The 22,065-nt window shown below is 41.5% G+C and overlaps 1 protein-coding gene across 2 annotated transcripts in view; it reads left to right on the plus strand.

The window, feature by feature from the left end:
• Positions 1-21,798, plus strand: part of ccser2a (coiled-coil serine-rich protein 2a) — a 48,589-nt gene extending 26,791 nt beyond the window's left edge. Inside the window, exons 5-11 of one of the 2 annotated variants that reach the window (XM_080037227.1) lie at positions 2,133-2,241; positions 2,358-2,538; positions 5,159-5,224; positions 5,368-5,490; positions 9,720-9,866; positions 15,763-15,847; positions 20,686-20,919. In XM_080037227.1, the coding sequence (XP_079893353.1) occupies positions 2,133-2,241; positions 2,358-2,538; positions 5,159-5,224; positions 5,368-5,490; positions 9,720-9,866; positions 15,763-15,847; positions 20,686-20,777 (803 nt within the window). In that variant the 3' untranslated portion in view covers positions 20,778-20,919. Of the gene's footprint in view, positions 1-2,132; positions 2,242-2,357; positions 2,539-5,158; positions 5,225-5,367; positions 5,491-9,719; positions 9,867-15,762; positions 15,848-20,685 lie in introns of both variants that reach the window. The other variant, XM_080037226.1, reaches the window with a different exon arrangement.
• Positions 21,799-22,065: the final 267 nt, after the last annotated feature.

Consider the following 22,065-nt stretch of genomic DNA (forward strand, 5'->3'; position numbering starts at 1 on the left):
AGTAATGTAATTGATGCACTGGTGTGATGTGGAATGACACTGACAACGACTGGCTTGGTACGCACTAACAAGCAGAGTATGAAGAGGCCACGTACTATTATATGTGCACACACAAAACACACAGTTTACGAGCAACACTTTGTATAACAGCTCAATGCAATGGCCCTGCGATATATCCTGCCTTTTATAATGTTCAGTTTCGGTGTTGATTGAAGTTTATGGTCATTTTGGAGGATAGTGGTGCTGTTAAATTACAGCACCAAACAATTCTGTGTCTCTAATATTAAGTCTTACCCTTATTGATACAAACTGCAGCTTTCAAAATGACCATACAGTTGAATCAACGCCTCTCACTACAACAGCATCAACAACATAACCACCTTCACGAAGGTTGAATTTATTGCAGCTTGTTCTATTAAACTGCATTAGTCTTAACTAGGCGTACCTTTTCATAAACTCGAGGCAGCTTTACAACTCCGAAATCATTCTTTAGCCTGCAAACAGTGGTTGTGTTGTTTTAGAGAGAGAGCGAGAGAGAGATAGATGTTCACTCCAGACAGAGGAATGTGAATTGCGGCTTCCTACTCCTTTTTGGGTAGCGGCCATATTTATAGCGCTCTATGTCATTGCTAGAGCGCTAGAGTGTCAGAGTGAAAGCAAGACAGGACCGAGTGTCCCAGATATTAGACCCAGCCCACATCAGGGCAGGCCCTGCAGACACAGGACAGGGAAGGGTGTTTCCTCCCTCCCCAAAGACGCCCCGAGTCTGCCACGGAACAGGAAGAGGGGAATGGGGAAAGAGGAGTCACACACACAAAAAAGGGGGGGGGGGGTATTTTCATTCACTTGTCATGTCCCTTGACTAGAGCCTGAGCTGTTTGTCCCTTGCTGCCCCGTCTCAGCTGGTGACTTCCGACTGCAGCTTGGACACAAACAAGTCACATGAGCTGCTTTCCTGACACCACCACCACAGTCATCTGTCCCCTGTTCCAGTTCCTAGGGAGTTCCCAGAAAAACAAGGCTGTCAACAAAGACAGACCCAGAGTCAGGGTGGGAGCCGGGCTGACTTTCCCTCTCTCTGGCCCTTTAACTGCTCACCAGCTGACTGAGAGACAGAGGGAGAGAGAAAGAGAGAAAGAGTCATTTCTCTCCGCTGTCCGTCTTGAGTTGCTCTGCCTTAATGGATGTGTTTTTTTCCCCCAAGTTGGAATATATTAGTTTTAAAGTTTTAGTTTTTCTGAGGACTTTATTATTTGGGAGCTGGACAGGAGTTATTGGGAGCTCTTGAGTTCCCTGGAATGTAAAAAGTTCAGAATGAAACAGGCTGTCTGCTCCTGTGCTCTGTGGTGACACTCAGGGTAAAGTATTTTAACCACCACCACCACTGCTGCATTTGTTAGATTTTGCCTTTCAATCTGCCAACATCTTGTTATCTCTTTTTTCTTCTTCTAACCCTTCTCTCACAATCCCAATGAGATAGAAAGTCAAGGGGACCTTTTGATTTGCCGGGGGTCAGGCTCTGTTAGTTGTCCATTTTGTTGCTGTCATGGTTCATTTCACAGCTATATGCCGGAGCGTGTTGCAAAATACTGTGTCCTTTTGCCTCTTTGAAATGAAATGGACCGTCACACTGTGTGTGTGTGTGTGTGTGTGTGTGTGTGTGTGTGTGTGTGTGTGTGTGTGTGTGTGTTTGTTTGCATTTGATGGTGGAGGCACTTGAGAGTAATGTAGAACATGGTAGATCACATCATGATTTATATGCAATGCAGATATTCTTCAGATACTTTAGATTCTAGAGTCTAGAATCTAGTAGTATTCATTACCAAAAGGTTTGAAAAATGGACTCATAGTCAATGGTGTGTGTGTGTGTGTGTGTGTGTGTGTGTGTGTGTGAGTGTGTGTGTGTAGGCTCATGCGTCTGGTGGTAGAAGAAGCAGAAAAAAAGTGAGAAAAGCAAATGCCACCCTTTGGAAAATACCATTTATCAACAGCAGATGCACAGTTTTCTTTGTAACTATACTACAGTATATCATAAAGAGTGTCTTTCTAAATATCAGCTCAGATAACAGCACCATGTATTAGACTCTCATTATTCTGGCTCACTGTGCTTATTAATTCTCCCTCCTATATAGACCCTGACAAGATGTCCCACTTTGAGAGCTCGGAGAGGGCCGGTCGGCAGGGGCAGCGGCGCAGACACCACCGCTGGAGTGGACCAGATCACTTCCACAATGACAACAGGTCGGTTAGGAAATGTAAAAAATAAAAAAAATTACACAAAGAGGCCAAAATCACTCTCTGCGTGGCTCTAGTGACTGTTTCTCCCTAACACTCTGGTTATTTGTCTCTTGTTTCAGGGCCCAGGTCTTCCAGCACTACGATGGTCTCAAGGCTTCAAGGAACCCGTCACGGCCCGTCCCCTCTGAAGGCAGGCAGCATGGCTACACGGCCATGCTCAATGACCTCACTCTGGAACACATGACTCAGGACTGCAGCTCACTCAAGAACCAGCTGCTCAGGCTCAAAACGTTGCTACAGGTTCGGGCTAGATTTGCATCAGCATTGTTTTTGAATAGATACAAATGCAGAGGCTTGTGACAGAGAACATATGGTTAGTTGTTCTAATGGTATCGCATCACCCTTTGGTTTTAGACTTAATTTCAGCTGTTGTTTGTTCTGTTCAGTAAAGCGTTATATTACTTTGCTAGATTGTCAGTTTGAATATACTTCATAAGCTTGCCTGAAATATACTGTCATCAGGTGTACAGCCTTAGCAACATGATCAAACTGATAGAAGCTAAATTTAATCGTTAACGTGGTTCCACTTATAAGTATGTATGCATTAAGTATTTAGCCTCTTTAAAAGTTTAACTTTCATTCATAGAGCAAAGCTGGTCCAACAAAGAAAGATGTATAGACAGATGCACATACCCATCTAGAAAACTACTGAAAATCACAGTCACAAGCATTTCATACTGCACACTAGGGATGTAACAATATACCGCAAAACGGTCGTTCGTGATACGAAAAGGCCACGAATGTCAATCGTATGTTTTTTCTTGTAATACCGTGTCACGGTATTGAGGCGAGATTGCATGGTGAATGCGCTCCGTTATTGTTGAGAGTCTGGTGAGCAACGTTGTCATAAACGTAGCACTCAATCTAACACTGTATGGGTCACACCAACCAACAACACATTGACACAACATCCTTCTAACTTTAAACTGAACAGTCACGTCTCACGTGGGCCGTTGTTTACACTACGCAGAGCAGCGTGTGCAGCGTCACAACAATGAGTCACGCAGCAGCAAAGAAGAAGAGAGAGAAAGATTAGTTATATCATTATGAATCCAGGTGAACGTAAGGAAATGAGATACAGAAAAAAAAGCCTTCCGTGAAAGGCAGATGAAGGAAATAAGTCCAAAGATCCTTAATATGTTCATCACAACTTCACAACTCAGCTATACTGGTGTTGCGCCGAAAGCTGTTCTGGCAGGTCACAGCTTTTGGCCTAACACCGGCATGTTGTGCAATACTATGGAATCCTAGGTCAAACTTAGGTGACACTACTGTCAAACATAGGTGACGTTGCGAAAGTGTGAGGAAGGGAGGAGGGAGAGGAGTGCACTGCAAAATGATTGATTTTGAGACTGCAATTTTAATTAATAACAAATAAAAATCATAATTTAACATTTTACTGAGTTCATTGTGCCTGTCATAATTTAGGCCTATTAAGGTAAAAGCATGGCTTGCAAAAATAGTGTTGCATAAAATAGAGTTGATAAGCAAATAAGACATGGGAAAATTATCACACTATTGTTAAATAATTTTATTTTATGCATACTTTTACAGTTACAGACAAGTGCCTAAATTAAATTAAGTTTAGATTTAAAATTCCTATTTGATTTTAAAATTATAGGTGTAATGCTTCTTTAAAAAAGCAGTAGAGACGCAGTGTCTTTGTTTTGGTGATAAGTTGTTTAAATCTCTCAGAAATCTCTCCATAATAAGATATACAAATTTGAAATATTCTTGTGTGTTTTATTTAAATCAGCGGTACAACATTTCATTTAAGGGGGTATAAATTAATTCCGCGCTTAATATCATATCGTGATATCAATCGCAATATCGTATCGTATCATACTCAAAATGTCATATCGTTACATCCCTACTGCACACACACTCCATAAAATGACGTTTTCTCGGATGCCTTGACTCATGTTAAACCTCTGCAGCATAAAAGGTGACTTTTGTATTTGCACTTTAACCAAATGTCTCCTTCCTTCATTGTGCACAGTGCAAATAGCCAAACGCTTAGAGAGGACATATTTGTTGGCCCATTAGTAACTCTGTTCTTGATTGTGTTTTTCATGGTTTGATGTTGAGCTCAAGGCAGCGACTTTCAAAAGAGCCTCCAGTCTCGATGAATCACAATTGATCTTTTCTTCATTATACAAATAGTCAGAAATCCAATCCAACTCTGTTTACACATTTTAGTTCATACTTAATCAACCTGCCAGACCAGATTTACTTATCAACAACAATTTGATACATTTTACACAACGAAATTGAATGACAAGTATCTATTTATAATTGACACTGACAAGAATTCATTTATAATAAGTACACATTTCCAAACGTTTGCTGGTTACAGCTTTTCCTTTGTTTCCATCTCATGTCATTGTTAATTGAAGGCCTTTTAAAATATGCAATTTCAAGACTATGTTTAGGCTCTCATAACCTGCTGTGAGTGACATATATTTTCGTTTTTGTAATTTTAATCACCAAGTACTCAATCAAACATTAATTGGAACAATTATAGAATGTAATACTGTGTATACACAAAAGGAAATCTGACCCTGCTTTAGAACGAAAATACACCAGTGCTACACTTCTTTAAGCAGTGAGGATTTATTTAGTACATGATGAAATAAATGTATTGAAACTTCAAGAACGTACTCAGCAACGCTGCCTTCGGGTCTATAACATCTGTGGTTGACAGTTCAGGGTCAGCACAGTATATGTGCTGAAGAGCAAACTTATTCCACCATAGCAAAATCTTGCTCTTAAGGCATGTCCTGGGCGATTATCATTGATCCAGCTCACTGTGTACTCTGTGTGTATGTGTGTGTGTGTGTGTGTGTGTTGTTATTTCCAGCTTGAGGATACAGACTGTCCAGCTGACGTTCCTGAGGTGATTGAAGACAATACCACAGAATCACAGGTAAAAATCTTTACCTCATTGATTAAAAAAAAAAGAAAAAAAAAAGTAGGCTGTATAGGTGTCTTGTTTATTTTTTCCTCCATTCTCCAACTGAGGCAGTCAACTACAACCGGCAGCATACTGTATGTGTGTGTGTTTTTCAGTTGGCAGAGCTGATTAAGGAAGTGCAGGTGCTGAGAGAGGAGCTTAGGAGTCGAGACAAGACAATTGCTCAGCTCACAATGCAGTGTCAACAGCTACAACAGCAGCATCAGCGGGAACAAATGGTGGGTCGGTGTGAACAGAACGGACACAAGTGTAAAGTCTAAAACGGGGTCTGTGTGTCATGTTTGGAGGAAATATTGCTTCAGTGTAACCATTCAGTTTGTCTGGGACAGAGATTAGACAAGGTATAGGGCACGCTTGTCTAAAAGGGCTTCTATTTTACAGGTGCTGGATGAAAATAACAAACGGAAGGGAAAATACTTACACAAGATCAGCACACTGTACTGATATAGCACCTAGCAAATTTGACAATTGTCAAATATGTTTCACAAAGCCTGGGGAAGATCTCTGCTAGATAGAAATAAATTAATTTGCTGGGAGCTATCAGTACAATGTGCAAATCATTTGTTTGACTTTAACTCTGAAAAAAATTACACCAGACAGTTGATTTCTTTATTAGGTAGGTACTGAGGTAATAATATGTATACAATATTTAGATATGAGTCCTAATGAAATTAGACAAACACAATATCTGGATTGGCTTTTAAAAATCGTAAGTTTACCTTAAAGGGCAACACATGACACCCTGTATCCTAGGACCAATGACTCTGATAAAAAAAAAGATAAACTAGAAGAAAGCTAGAAATCCTTCGGTAGACACAAGATGTGGGATCCATTTTTCTGGTTGAACGGAAATGCAAATAGTATTGTCTATACAGAGAAGACAGGGGAAAGCAATATGGATAAACAGACGGACAATATAAGATGAATTAAGTGAAGCATGTGGACTAAACAAGACAACAAAGAGATATTCTGATGTCATGTTAGCTGGAAAATAATTGACTGCTTTGAGGATATTAAGGAGCTCCAGTGTAGGAGAAATAACAGCATCCTCCTCATGCCAAGATGAAGAGGCTGGACATTTAGTATACCTTTTTTAAAACACTCAACATGAATATCTTGTGAGTCTCAACACAGGCTTCTTAACTATGGTGACCTTCATTACTGACAGAAAGTAAATGATCAAGGCCCAAACACAGTGAATGTCAGTGCGACATGTAGAATATCAAAACATGTTCATCTTCAGTCTGGAAGCCTCTAGGCGTGTGTGTTCCTCGAGCACGTACAAACATGGTATAGTGGCCCCAGTGCTCATGTTTGCTCATTTGTTTCATATACGTAGCTTTCGTGTGCTGCAAGCCTGTGTCTTATTGTAGTTCACCCCCTTGACAACGATTCTCTGCACAGATCTTTTGATGGTTAAGCGTGTCTGGGCACACTACTGCCTTCCATAATAACTTGTTTACATCAGTTCCAGGTTCTATCAGAACTTCAAAACAGGAAGGGTGAAACGAAGGAATGAAATAACAAAGGGACTTAATAACCCTGTGCTTTGTACCATATTGAACACATAGAGGGATTGATTTCAACACGCAAGGGATAAATATATATATATATAGTATACCTATATGTATACTATGTACATATCTACCAATAAGCTTTCTCGTGTTCCGTCGAGCTTTCATACCCTTCGTCGTAGGTGGGAGTTTAGTTTCCGCTCGCTATGCTGCTGACCCCCTACATGCACTCTAGCGGGTGTACTTGCACGGTTACAACTGCCTAGCAATAACCTCCCTTCTGTTTGCTTTAAGCTGGAGCCGTCTCCACTCTAACATTCATTAGTGTCTTGACCGGGCTCCCTTGTTAGCCAAACAACCGCATGTTTGCCTGACATTATTCAAATTCCAGCCGTATCGAGAAATACCAAAATGTCAAAGCGAGGCCTGTCTGCCTGCCTCGCTGCCGCATGCCATCTCTCCAATTAGAATTAGCACCCACCCACAGCAGGTTCGTCAGTACAGCACAATGTTGTTGCACCCTCGCCCCCGAAAACAGGTAAAAAGGAGTCTTAAAAAAATCCTCCACATATTATGAGATTTAGTTGTTCAGAGTCTGTAAAGAATGCCAGTCCTCTGATTCATATGATATGGATATGTGAGTACAGACTTCTTGCCATTGAAATAGGTGGAGAGATAATATTGCATTTGGGAAAGAGTGAGTTGAAGTGTTACAGAGAAGCTGCTGTGAGACAGAAGGGGAGAAACCCTTGACTGAATTGGACATAATGGAGTAATGAAAAACAACAGAGGAGCTGTAGCACTACTGCAGTATTGTGTGTGTGTGTGTGTGTGTGTGTGTGTGTGTGTGTGTGTGTGTGTGTGTGTGTGTGTGTGTGTGTGTGTGTGTGTGTGTGTGTGTGTGTGTGTGTGTGTGTGTGTGTGTGTGTGTGTGTGTGTGTGTGTGTGTGTGTGTGTGTGTGTGTGTGTGTGTGGCAAAGAAGAGAGAAAATGAAATAATGGGAGTGAGAAAAGTGGAGCTTTCAACGTAAGAGAAAATGATTTCTCTGTCTGACTTGACAGAATGCTGTTCTGGAAGCTGCTTCCACTGCTGTTGAAGAAGGATGCTTATGAATATGCGCTCCCTTTGTTTGAGTTTTATAGAAGTTTTTTCACCAAGGCTGGATGGCTTTCTCTGGATGCTGGTATAGCTTTTGCAGCCAAGTACAAGTTGCTCTTAATTCACACACAAAAGTAGCCTGGCATTCCCAGACCTGCCACTAAGCGCTGGCAAATTAAATTTGCTGCGCCTGTTGAGATATCAGGGTCTGGATTTCCAGGCTAACACAAAAGGGTATTTATGACATAATAACATTAATGACATAATGTTTAATGCACATCATGAGTTGCTCTGGTGTTCTGTTCCAATGTCGGATTAAGTTAATAGTTTCAAAGAAAAGGCTCATAAATTCATACTTCGCCCCAAGCACAGATAACATCGTAAATTCACAAGGTTGTTTCCAACACATGCTAAGACCAGCGCATTCGGAGCCGACTGGCCTTGAGAAATGTGCTCCCCTGTGTGGGCAACCAAATGATTTTCAGAGTGCTGTGGGGCGATTCGAGGCGTTTCCGCGTCCAGTATGGCCCTGGCTTGATTTCTCTTAGGGGCACTTTACACAACAACACGAAACGGTGCATACGCGAAAATATTCTCGCGGTTGCACTATATCATTTACATGAAAACAGCAAACGCAGGCATGAAACCGCAGGTTTTTGAGATCACCTCCCAGGGAGGATTGGAAAACACAACGGTTTTGGTTTCTAGTAAACACCGAAACCATTTCCCCTGGTAACGCTGACGTCACGGCTCCACTTCACGTATGCGTAGTCTATAACGTTTGCTGTCAAAATACCCAAATAGCCAAATAAACGTGTGTAGCTTCTATATGCCAGGGACACGGCTCTCTCTACATTAAAAAACACTATCCATAGTTCAGCGCGCAGCGGTTAAGTTACTGTTCAACAAAAGGAGCATTAAGGCTACGGCTTCACAGTAAAAGCATTTCACTGGCTAAATATTAATAGCATTTCACTGGACAAACGTGAGTCGACTTTTATTTTGAAGTACGCCTAACAGGAAAGTATCCGCTCACAAAGCCCCTTCACTATCAGCATGTCTTCTGTTTTCACGAGTTCAGTGCGGTGAAATAAGAGGACAGAAAGCTTGTCATTTACAATACTTGTAACCCCAAGCTTACACCAAACGCTTTATGAACATTAATGGCATTACTTTTCGGTTACAATAAGGTTTTATGCATCAAATTGTACCAGAAGAGCTATCTAATAGGCTGTGTCACCGCTGACTATTGGCTTGGCATGGCTGCTACACTGCTACTACAGCGATTTCGTCCCGTTTCCTCTGAAAACATGTGTACGAGTGAATATGTCAGATAAATTGTGTCTGAACGGGTTTTTTTAAACCAAAAACGGGAAAACTGTCACGTTTTCACCTTGTAAAGTGCCCCTTAATTTGACCATCAAGGCATGTTATTTTTTTAATATTTTAATATTTTTAATATGATTTTTTTTTTGGCATTTTCAATGCTTCATTTATGGTGCAGAGAGACAGAGATGAAATGGTGCAGAGAGGGGAATGACATGCAGAGTACTCACCACGAGTCAGATTCGAACCAGGTCTGCTGCGAGGACTGAGCCTCATGGGGGCTACGCTTTAACCACTACACCACTGCCCCCAGGCATGTCATTTCTAATAAAAATAATAATAATATATAATAATATGATGTTTCCTTCTGGTCCGAAGTAGGGTACGTATATTGTGATATTTCATGCAGAGTAACACGCTTTTAAACTGAACTGATAAAGAAGGAGGTTAGTGTAGAAGTAGAAATTGTAATTCAGTACTAAGCTTCATTAATTTATACCCCCTCCAGCCTTCTCAAGGACGGCAGTTCAGGTGTCAGTGCCAACACCAGAGGGCTCCCTCTTCACTACGACTGGGCGACAGACAGGCGGACAAACGGATGCAGCATCAATACGACAAGGCCACCCAGACATACTGGAGACCACCCAGTCATGCTGTGAGTCCAAACATCCACAGCACCTATTACAGCACCCCACAGACTCTCTTTCAACCTATGTTCACCTTTCTTCTAAAATGATATCAAGAATATTGATCATATTCATTTACATTTGGATACACTGGTGACTAAGTTAATGTGTGTGCAGTATGTTGAGTCACTCCACCACTTAATTCGGTCGGCCATTTTCCCATTTATCTGCCACCTCTCTCGCTCTGGCCAGCCTTGTCTGAATTGTTGGATGACTACACTATGTCTTCTCCATGAGGTAGACTTTATTAGATTGTCAGTGGGCTCCTCAATCTGTCTCACACTCTTAATACCCACATCTCACACTGAACAGGGGCTGGTGTTCATGTTTGAGTGACGGAGACAGGAACATGTACAGTCTGGAGGGTGGGAGGAGAAGTGAGCGAGTGAAAGAGAGAGAGAGAAAGAGAGAGAGAGATTCATGGGGAATTCTAGGAAGTAGGCAGAGATACGGAGAGAGAGAAAGGTGGAAGATGGATAGATTCTGGTTCAATATGTCCAGTATCAAACCATAATAGCATGCTGCGTGGCAGCAAGGCATTGATTCAATAGCAGGAGTGCCACAGGCAAGGTGCCTAGTAAACACTCCCCTTAATTGACCTGCTCTCAGCTAAAAGGGTGACACACAAACTCACACACTAAGAATAAGACATAAAGAGATTACATCCAGAAAATAATATAATATGAAAAAAAAGGTACAGAGGAGGTTTTGTGTTATCAGTTTTATTGTAATAATGAATGATAGAAACGAGGCCTGGCCACACAGTGAAAAGGTGCTGGTCAAAAATATATTTTAATGTTATACACATCGACTACAAAGGGGAAAAAAGTAAAGGACAAAACAAGCAAGCCCACTAACTACAATTGGTCCCTGCTTACCACAAGAGCATATGGCTCAACTGTTGCTATGGCAACCATCAAAGCCGGGGCCAGCTGTGCTCGATGGGAGTCATCTCTACGGTGGGAACATATACCTGTGACCCATACTACCTGCTGAACAACAACACACTACTCAAAACACAGAAAGATTTAGTTTAGTGTTTCAACGCTGTATTCAGTCTATTTGTTTCCCGCCATCCTCCATATTCTCTTCCTTTAATCGACATTACTGTGTCACTTGGGACTATGTCTTACACTGCGTGCTGCAGCGCTGTGGGCACAGACACAATATATCCGTGACATTTTGCTTTTCAGAGCATACAATTGCTCTAAAAGGTAAACTGTTTTTTTCTGTGGGTTTATGACAAGGTTACAACAACAGAGTAAACAAAGAAGGAGGGATGTTTCTTTTTGTGTTTTCTTACTTTAGATGGTATCAAAGCTCTCGTTGTGCACACCGACAGACATAGGACCTTCAGCAAGCAAGCAGTGTTCCTCATACAATGCTCCAGTCCACATTTACCTCTTGTGTTTTGGTCACACCATCTTAATGGATTTCAGTGTTGCTTTCTGTATTCTCATTCCAATCTTTTCCATCTTTACACACATATTATTATTTGGTGGATATACATATTTTTTTGCAACTTCATCAAGCTTAACTCTCTTATCACTGTTTTTTCTCCTTTAATATGCACACAGACACGCACGCATTCATAAACTGGTGTGGCGTCTTCATAGTTTTTTCTTTCCCCTGCCCTTTTTCTGATGATTTTCTTCTTCCATGACATTTGAAATGCCACTACAGCAGAGCACTGGAGTAGCTCTTGGCATCTGAGAGTATTTTTTTTTAGTTTGAAGCTGAAAGGAACTGCCAAAAGTAATTTTGATGTCAAAAGCCAATAACTATAATCTCTTTCTAGTTTTAAGGCCAATATCTAGTTGTCTTATCAGTAGCACGGATGATGGAGTATATGGCTTCTAGAGAACGCCTGTTGATATTTGAACTAACCAGGGTGTTATTTGACGTGCTCGGCCGGGTAGATATTTGCTACATTTTGGAAAAAAGTGTTTTGGATTAACACACCGTCTATTCCACCTTTTAACTTTACACCCTGATACAGTCTTGCCAAATCCGTTTTTATTTGATTAATTTCACCTTTCTTTCTACAGGCAAGTTATTCAGTTATTCCAGGGCGCTGTGCTTAAACTCGACTATAAAGAAAGAGTAAGCCTATGACCCGTGGATGTAGATATTTAAGGAAATAATCTGTTTGATGTACAGTTTATAATTCATGCAGCATTGCAGTGATTAATTTTCTCAGGAAGCAAATAATTGTGGAATATATTGGTCTGTAGGCTGCTCTAACCTAGTGGTGTACACATCTCCTAACTTCAAGAGAGTCCATAGAAATAGCTCTGGCAAAATATCCTAACCAACTTATTTGGACACGGTCTCCCACAGCTTCCCAATTTTAAATTTGCTTACAGTCCAATTTTGAATCCAAAAGCATAGTAAGAAAGAAGAAAAAAAAAGTTTCACAATATGGTATGAATACACGCCTGTTTATGTTCGATGCAGGCAAATATTGGACACACTCGTTGCAGAAAGTTGTGCATGCAGTGTGTGACATTAAAAACTACAAAAAAAAAGAGTGAGATAGAGCGAGAGAGAGAGAGAGAGACATGTGCCACATGTTTCTCTTGTACTCAAGTGCAGGGCACATTCAGTGTGACTGAACAATGAGTTCAGCAGACTGAGGACCGGGGAGCTGACCTTGTTAATAACCCAGATAAACAAACGCGCCGATGAAGCAGCAGCAGTGAAACAATGGCAACACAATGGGCTGTGTTTCATCAGTGGCAGACAGAGAAGATAATTACTGCTCTCCTCCTCCTACTCCCTCTCTGGCTTTTAAACATCCCCTCCTTCACCTCTTCTTCTTTTCTCTTTTTGTCGCTCCTGCCCTCTCACTCTGTTATTCTATTTGTTTAGTGCCTGTTGCTTCAGGGATCTCTTTCTTTCATTGTATTTTTGTTTGTCCGTGTTATTATTTATTTCACATTACATCTCTACTTCTTACCTCAGATGTAATCAGATCAAATTGCCGTCATTGTGAGTGAAAGAGAGAGAGGGGGAGAGAGAGAGAGAATGAGAGAAAGGAGGACTAAACAAGGTCAGGGATCATTGTTAAGCTGTAGGTTGAAAGAACACGTTTTCATCACTCAGATCCTGACAGTACCTCTGCACTCACATACCCTCCGCCTGCCCGCTTGCCTCATGCCATCTTAAGCACACGGACACACACACAGACACAGACACATACACAGACACACACACACACAGGCACACAATTCATTACACGTACACGCTCATTAATACACGCTACACAGAATAACCATCTTGGAAAGGTGAGGATTTAATTGCCAAAGTCAGTCAAATGAGACTGTGTGTTTAGACCTGAGGTATTAGCTGTAGCCAGCCATGAGAAGCTCTGTGTAGTGGATTAGGGGATTCAAAAAGAGACAGGTTGATTTAGGTTTATTCTAAATGCTGTTGTTATTTGATGAAAAGGTTGTACGATTACAAGGAACAATGTTCACTTGAATATTTTATTCTTGTCCTACTTTGCCAAGGTTCACCTTTCTGCTTTTGGGAGAAAGTAGCTTAAAGAATTGAGAGATTCCATTTTACTGATAGGGTAACTATTTCTTTTGAACATTATATTTCAAACACAACTACTCTATTTGAACAATTTATTTTTGTTCGCTCCCTTCATCTTCTTTTATATTCGCAGCGTATTGTCAAGTTGTTGAGCCCATAACAAGCAAATACCCAACAAGTAGAAAATGTTTCCTGTTCTTGCCAAATTCCACAATGCACTTCAGGTCTTGCAACTAACTCTCCTGTTGTCCCCGAGAGTGCTGCAGACATAAATGTACTCCCTTTCCCACTACTTTGTGAGCTTTACCAGGTGGGTGTAATGCTTCTGTGTTCTCGCCCCAGCACCAGGGCCATAGTTCACCCCTATACTATACTATGCTGTCACCAGAAGGAGTTGTGTAAGTCCAGCGAATAAAGGATCCATTTGTGTACAGTTGCGTCATTTTGAAATAACCGGAGCCAGAAGTACTACCGCAAGGCATGGAACCCACCAGGGTCTCTTTGCTTGTGGATGAAAAAATGAAAATAAGTTTTGATGAAATATGAAACACTTTTTTTTACCCCCGCAACTTTCTGTCTCCCTGCCTGTGTGAAACCCTTCATGTCAGCCTTGCATTGGAGAGCCTTAACAACGATGGAGAGCTGTAAGAATTGACAGGCTAAGCTGCAGCCGAGGTCTCATAAAGCTGCCAGACCCAGTCAGAATAGTCGGGAGCCCTCCAACATATCTTCCTGTTCGCATCGCCTAAGTTTTCTTTTCTGCAAATAAGGCCTCGACAGGGGGCTTCTGCCGAGACCTCCCGCTGGAACAGTTGTTGTTTGTTCAAGGACGGACGAGACTGAGAGCAGATTTTAGAAAACGTATTCCTGCCCTCTCCAGCAGTGGCACTAGCAGAGCACTTAAATCACTTGAGCTGGACCTGCTGGGAAGTTACTACCATCTGATTCTAGTCTGCTATGTTTCTCTACATATATTTATTCTTCCTGCTGGTGTTTCTCTACTCTATATCAGAGTCCTCCTCAGAGTACTTAAAGAAGCATTTGATAAGGTTTTAGTCTGTCTGTTGGCTTTCACGTTTGTTTGCATAGGTACGAATGCTGGTACTGCAAAATGGTCAAGGTTAAGTTCAAGGTAGACTTTATCGTCCACTGAATTGTCCAAATGAAAAAAAAAATCTTTATAATCTGCATCCCCACAAACAACAACAAAGACTGAAAAGCAGTAATGATAACATGACAGAATGTGACAAAATGAGAAAGCAGAGCATGTAGACAGCAGATGTGGTAAAGGAATGGGCTGATATAGTCACAATGAGCCCCTCTAACAAGTACTCCAGCTGTCACATTGTCCATTAGTTAGATGCTGTGTTTTACCAACTATAGATTTACCTCTTTCTGTAACTAATTATACAGTAAGAGTGAATTTATCATCCAAATGCAAATCATCTTACTGTGTGTAAACCAAGGTGGCTGCATTAAAGCGACTCATAATATCAAATATCTTCAGCATATGCAGCAGGCAGGAATATATACTGTACATCAGCTTTCGAGTGTCACCTTGTTTTTTAGCTCTGCCTATGATGGAGTGCTCTTCTGCAATGGATAGGCGAGGCTCAAGGGACGGTGGATAATGGATCTGACTATATTCATACTAAATATATAACAATTACACAGCTTCAGAGGTAAAACAATTGTTGCGGTTCAGGGAGAAACAACATTAAGCCTGTAGGATGTCTCCAGTTTGAGGATGTTTTGTAGGCTTTTTGTGTAATATGTCAGAAAACGTGAGATAAAAAATATTCCCCTGGCAGATAGTGTGGAAACTTCATGGATGAAAGCTCAACAAGTTCCTACTAACAATACCTTAATGTGGTGGATCACCTGTTTGTGTGGTAAAATCGATTGGGTATAGAATAATTAACAAGACACCCTGAATTGAACATTGTAGGGAATAGTGCTGGCATAAAAATAAAAAGGGATATTTGGTGTATATATTAAGGGTTAAGAGTTTGATTTAGTCTTTTTTATGACCAAAACTCAAAGTAAAGATTCATTTTGATTTAAAGGGCTTTGCAAAACACCTCCAGGAATGATGGATTTAACATTGACTTGGTGCACAAGACTACTGATACAAGTGCATCAGTGTGAGTGTGCATGTTTGCCTGCGTTTGTTTAGGAGTGCCGTGTTAATCGGCCTATCCATATTCATTAACGGGGTGTGTTCATGGATGTGAGTCTTGAGTTTGCCACGCTGGCATGCTGCTGTGTGTGTGTGTGTGTGCTGGGATGTCATGCCTTTTGTCCTTTGTGTTTCTCTCTGCGTAGGGTGTGCTGCCCACCCCCTTGCTGTCCCCGTGGCAGGCACAGCACCAGGGCATGACCCGTACCAGCATGCCCCAGCGCAGACAAAGTGAGTCACTAACATCCTTTGCAGCCTCCCCTTGCATCTTCCCTATAACACCACATATCCATGGGTCGGTAAAAAGCCTGTAAAAGTTGAACTCCCTGTCCAATTAAAACCGTGTAACTACTGAAATACCTGCGTGAGTAGCACCCCTTTTTTCAAGGTGCAATTACAGGACTATAGCGGACTACGTGTACTGAAACATTTTCTTTATTTTCTTTGCAAGCACAGTCTGGTGTCTGGTCCATAAACAATTTATTATCTGTTGTCCTTTTCCTATGCTGCCCATTTAAAGCTTCAGTTTCCCCATTATTACCTGTGCTCAGTCAGAAACTTGCTTACTTTTCTAGACTTTCTGAAACTTGCAGATAGCTATCTGTTTGTAGAAATGTATTCAAGTATTATATGTTATCTACCATAAATTGCGGTAAACTTAATGTCAATATACCATCAAAAATTATAATGTATTTGTCTTTCTTTAGACTAAAACTGCGCAACATCATTGAAAGAAACTGAGCTGGAGAAACAATGACAAGGCTGTCCCAGAACAAAGCTTTTGCAATATATGCTTTACTGATGAGGTTGCAAGTAGGTGAGGCAGCTATAGGGGTAACAACAGGTAAAAGACTACAGACAATGCGCATATGTGAGAGAATACAAAAAATAAGGACGGTAGCAAAGAGAAAAACCCACGCATTGTTCCTTTGATCTGCCCCACTGGGGCTCGGCTTTGTATCAAAAGGGATTGTGAAAAAAACATGTGGCGCAGCTGTTTTTATTTTTTCCCCCTTCACTCTGGTTATTTAAATATCAAGTGCTTTTGTGTTTGTAGACTATTTTGACAAACATGTGCATCGGGAATCAGTCAAAGTGCATTTACTCCTACCAGTAAATAGAACGGTTTAATCAGGCAAGAATAGGGAGTATCAACAATAAAATCTGTGCAGGGGTAGAAAAACAGTAGGAGGAAAGAGGTAATGACTCGGAACATACCAAATGTTCAGTCTTACAGTATTTACATTAAATATGAGAAGCACAGTAGCGGTTAGCTCTGTCTGAATACAAACCAGCAAAGGGTTTTTGCCAGTAACAAAGGTCTATAGAATATGGAATAGAAATTGCCGGCTCTGAAATCATATAAGAAATTGCACTTTTCACACAGGATTTGCTGAGCAGAGAATGCAGTGGTTCTTTTTGTTGCATTAAATTGGTTTGTTTGTTGAGCTAATGTGTGACCTTTCCTCGCAAGCATGGCCTGGGTATTCATCAATCAAACTCTTGACCAAAATATTTGACCGTGTAACTACATGTCTGTTCCCCCCTTCCTTTTCTCTCTTTCTCTTTCTTCTGCATCTCACTCCAATCTCTCTATCCCGGTCTATTAACCCTTTGTTTTCTCCTCTTCTCATCTCTCTACTCCTCTGTACTAAAATCTGAAATTGAAACCCATGTCCCATGTTCTCTGATTTTTCTACCTTTTTTGCCTCCCCACATATAATGCCAATGACAAGGAGTGGAGAACCTAGTGCACTACATCTATGACACAGCTTGGTACAGTAACCCTTTCTTTAACACGCCCCGGCCCACCCTATGCACGCTGGGCTGCGGTTTGGTTTCATGGTGGCACGGCAAAAGCATGCTCTTCCTACATCTGCGTGTGCATGTTTTGCGTTCGATTTTAAGTTGTTTTGGAGTTTTGATCTTCTGTTTCTTATCTTGGAACTTTGGTCCCCTGTTCTTAATGGTCACAGTGATATTGTTTTTTTGTTGTTGTTTTTTCCTGTTCTTGGTTGGATTTTGAAAATACTTTAGCTTTTTTTGTTCTCTAACTGTCCTCACTTTTCTTTTTCTTTTGTTCCATCCTAGACAACTATTATATAGGAGCAAAATCGTTATGCATGCATTGTTTAATCTCTCTGTCTGGATTTATCTTTCTATATTTTATTCATTGAACGGTTGCTTCATTATTATTCTTGCTCAGCTTGAAGGCTTCGGATGTGAAGTGTTTTGAAAGGAATAAGGGACGTCTGAGCATACCCTTGTGTTGGATGTGAATTCATATTACCGCTGTCCTGAGCAATCGCCTTCAGTCGAACTCCCCTCATCAGAAGTGGTTAAGGCTGGCAAGCAGAAGACAGACCTACATAATCACACATCCACTCTTCTCGCGCTATTTCCAACCGACTAAATTCAATCACAAATCACCCTTTTCACAACCATCCTTATCAAACGATACCGTGAAATCTCATCTAGCCTTCAAATGGAATGCCGCCATCCATATTGCCACACTTATATTCTTGATGCGCTGCAATCATGTTGTCCTCTGACACACATAATGGGGATTCTGACATCCTTGTTCAAATTCATGTTGCCTTTCTAATCACAGTCGGATTTAAGAGAGAGGGAGAGAGTGACTCGGTTGGACTGGTGATTCTGTGACAGCTATCATTAGTGAGCTGAGATATTTACTTCCGGCAATCGGGCTCAAAATTGCTTCTAATTATTAGTATCTGTAGCAGCCAGCTGTAGATGCAAATAAGTACTGAATGTGACTATACTGTACTACTATACTCTACTATGCCATTATCACTGAGAGAGGCGTCTTCCAGCTATAAATATATGCACGCAATGCAGATGTGCAAATACATCTCTATTACCAGTATCCTTATCACAATTGACATTTCAGTTGTTCATTTTTTATCATTGACCGAAATGTCAAACATTTAAAAATAGTACCTAAGGCCTGTGTTGAGAATGTTTCAGTGTGTTTTGCTTTGTTGTTGAAAATAAGATTGTAGTAACAACGTCACTTTCAAACTTTTAGATAATCTATTCAGTCAATTTACTGTGGTGACACCTGTATTTTGAGGATTGGAATACAATTAAGTTTGAGTCAGTAGGGAGTGCTCTCTCTGAGACTGAATCATGATAGGAATTCATTCTTCTATGCCTAACCTTCAAGAAGACTTAATGGTATGCTAATGATTTGAAGCGGCAGACTATTCAGAGCCAAAGGAAGGAAGAACAACAGCTTTCTTTCATTTAAATGACAAAACAGTATTTTCTTGCTTGAAAAAACAAATTGACACTGAGAGGAGGGGGGGGGGGGGTTTGGTAATTGAGTAGTGTGGCAGGGGACCAGGAGATGGAGCTGTGGCCTCGGACATTTACTCCCACTCACAACACAAATGACTAATGGGAGAAAGACAAAGCTTGACCTGCACCGCTACACATTCATATCCTCTGAAACCATTTCCTGCTCCAAGGGCATTGATGAAAAAAAAAGATTTCTGATGGTAAAAAGTAGGCTAACCTGATACAACATAAGAGAATATAAACGATTTTGAGAGATGATGAGGTCATACGCTGTTCAGAAAATGTACTCACCTATCCTTTTTCCCGATATTCATATCTAGTACTATATTGCTGTTTTACTCCTCAGCAACGTGGCTCTGGTTGGTGGTTGTATATGGACTGATAAATACTCTTGTATTCCGCTGCTAATCTGGAAGGGCGGTCCAGAACAGTAGCGGTAAACAAAGTTCAATGGTATTTGATGGCACTTAACATTACTCGGGCATATATATTATGTTACTTTTAATAATCCTGTTGAATTCTTCAATCAAGATAGGCAGGGCAAGTCAAGTTTTTTTATATAGCACAATTCAGAAACAAGGCCATTCAAAGTGCTTTACAGGGGTGTAAAATACATCAAGATTAGACATTAGAAATTGCATTTAAGAGATAGTAAAAACCAAGAAAATACATCAAGATTCAAGATTCGGCTACATTTGACATAATGTAGGCCGATCAAATCCATTTCTGTTTGGACTGAAGTCTCCTTCCCCAAATTCGAGTGTGGATGAGGGTTGGCAGTTAAATGCCAGTTCACACAATATTCAAGTTTTCAAATAGTCTCTTCGTGTGTCCAATATAAGCGATTAAAGCATGTGGAAGGATTGGACAGATATATCATGAACGCTTGTACAAGCTAAAACAATTCGATACAATGATGAAATGAATGCTAACTTTGTTAAGTAATACTGTACTGGAGTTTTTGTTAGAGAGTCTGTGACAAAGGAGTGTTTGTTGAATTCTTTTGAAGCCATTGTTTGTTCTTTTGGCTCATGGATAATAAGCAGCTCTGTAACACAACAAATATTCAACATAATGAGCTTCATAAAACAGCAATTGTTGCAGGGCTGCACAGGTGTTCATGACTTTTTTTGTTGTTCCTAGCCAGTGTGGCCTCTGGTGGAGGACAACACCATGGTTGGTCTAAACCTCATGTGGTTAAAGGCTCAGCACGTTCTTACGCTGGCAGCGGCCATCGCAGCGCTCAGTTTGAATGTTTTGAAGCCCCTCCCCAGCAGCGATCACAATATGATTCAAAGACTTCAGTAGACTCCAGGCACTCACATGGCAAGGTTATTCTCCTCTCCTAGTTTTAAAGTGCTGAATCAGGGCTTCCTCTGTGACTTTGCCTCCTATCCTCCTAGCCTCATATCCCCAAAATAGTTCAGGGGACTGGCGGTGGAAACAAGCTGGGGTAAGAACGTTCAGATAAACAAGTCAAAGAGAGGCAGAATTTTCAGTTGGCCTTTTGATTCTAAATTTCCTTTGCAAAATATTCCGAAAGGCTGGATTCCACCAAGATCAAAGACACTGGAGAAGTGAGACGGTTATATAACCAGCCATTTCTGGATCATGATAAAACCAACACAGAGTCCTTCCCCATTATACACTGACTGTTCAATGACTTTTATACTTTAATGATTTATGTTCACTTGAAAATCTTATTGATATATCTTTCTTTTTCTTCTCTTTGTTCTTCTTCTCTACAGCCTCAAATACTACAGCCTTCCAACCCCTGCCTCAGCGAGCACCTCCACCAGGGAAGACTAGTAAAAACTCCCCCCACCGAGGGCCGCAGTGACCTCGCACGGAGTAGATCGGAGGAAGGAACCCACATATTGTCTGAGCCTCCTCTTGGAGACCTAATGGCAGACGTGTCCGGGCCAGCAGTACACCCCATGGAGCTGAGTCATCTCCTCAGCATCCACCTGCACCGCCCAGAGTCTGGGGCTCCACAGCAGGGGGGTACTGCCAGAGACGGTGCGGCCGCCTCCGCAGCAGCAGCTCAGTTTGCAACACAGCAGGAGTGGAGAGCCCCCGCTGCCATACTACTGCAGAACTCTGTCCCTCCCAGAACTGCCGGACAGTGTAGCCCTCGTATGCTGCAGCCTCCTCGGCTTCACAAGCGTGTGTCTCTCCCCGCGCTCAAGCCCGGAGGCGGAGGCTTCGCTTCCCTGAAAGCGGGGTGTACCTTGGGGCTTCTTGCAAACCGGACCAAGCAGCTTCCCCCTCCGTCTAGAGGCCTTCCCTGCTTTAACGCTGGACCGCAGAGTGTGTGTCGCACCTCACTGCTCCAGCCTCGCCGCTCCTCTGAGCCTTGGCTCAATCCACAAGGAACCAAGTCCAGCCTGCAGGAGCCGGACCAGGGGGCGTTCAAAGACCCCGGGTTAGGCAAGATCCTGATCCCTCTGAGTCGCTCATGTCTCCCAAAGCCAAAGATTCCCTGAGGAGCTTAAACCCAAACCTGTCGAAAACTTCCAAACTGGTGTCACTTTCCCATTTATTTTAACCCCCTTCTTTCCCCAGCCATAATAACAGTGGGATTGATTTCATTAACACATATGGACCATTCATGGGCAGCATTGGTATTGTGACTGTTGTGCTGTTTTCTAAATGAGTCTACAACTCCAGCCTGACGGATTTGTTTTTGAAATATAGCACAGCACAAATCACTTTTTCCTGCACAGCTGTGACCTCTGACACACAGGTTCAGTTTCAAACATGGAGGTTACATGAATGTAACCTTGGCAGTGTAATAGAAAGCCCAAGGGAAGATGGTGGTTAAAACAGGAATCGGAAAATAAATTAATCGTATCATAAAATAAGGGTATTGCTGGGCGTGGGGGGGCGCGGGGGGGGGGGGGGGTTAAGAGGGAAGACCTTCTGTGTAAATGCAAGTGCAACAATAAAGAATAGGTTTATAGAAGAGAATACTTTGCTGGGTTCAAGATGTGGAATGAAGAATTATAGAAGTATGATGAGAGAAAGGAGACAGCATGTTACAAACCTAACTTAATATCTTAGTCTTATCATTTCTGCTGTAAAATAAAACAAAATGTTAAACATGAAAACTTTCTACAAAACATTTT

This window comes from Ammodytes marinus (genome assembly GCF_949987685.1).
Source record: "Ammodytes marinus genome assembly, chromosome: 11".
Classification (NCBI taxonomy): domain Eukaryota; kingdom Metazoa; phylum Chordata; class Actinopteri; order Uranoscopiformes; family Ammodytidae; genus Ammodytes; species Ammodytes marinus.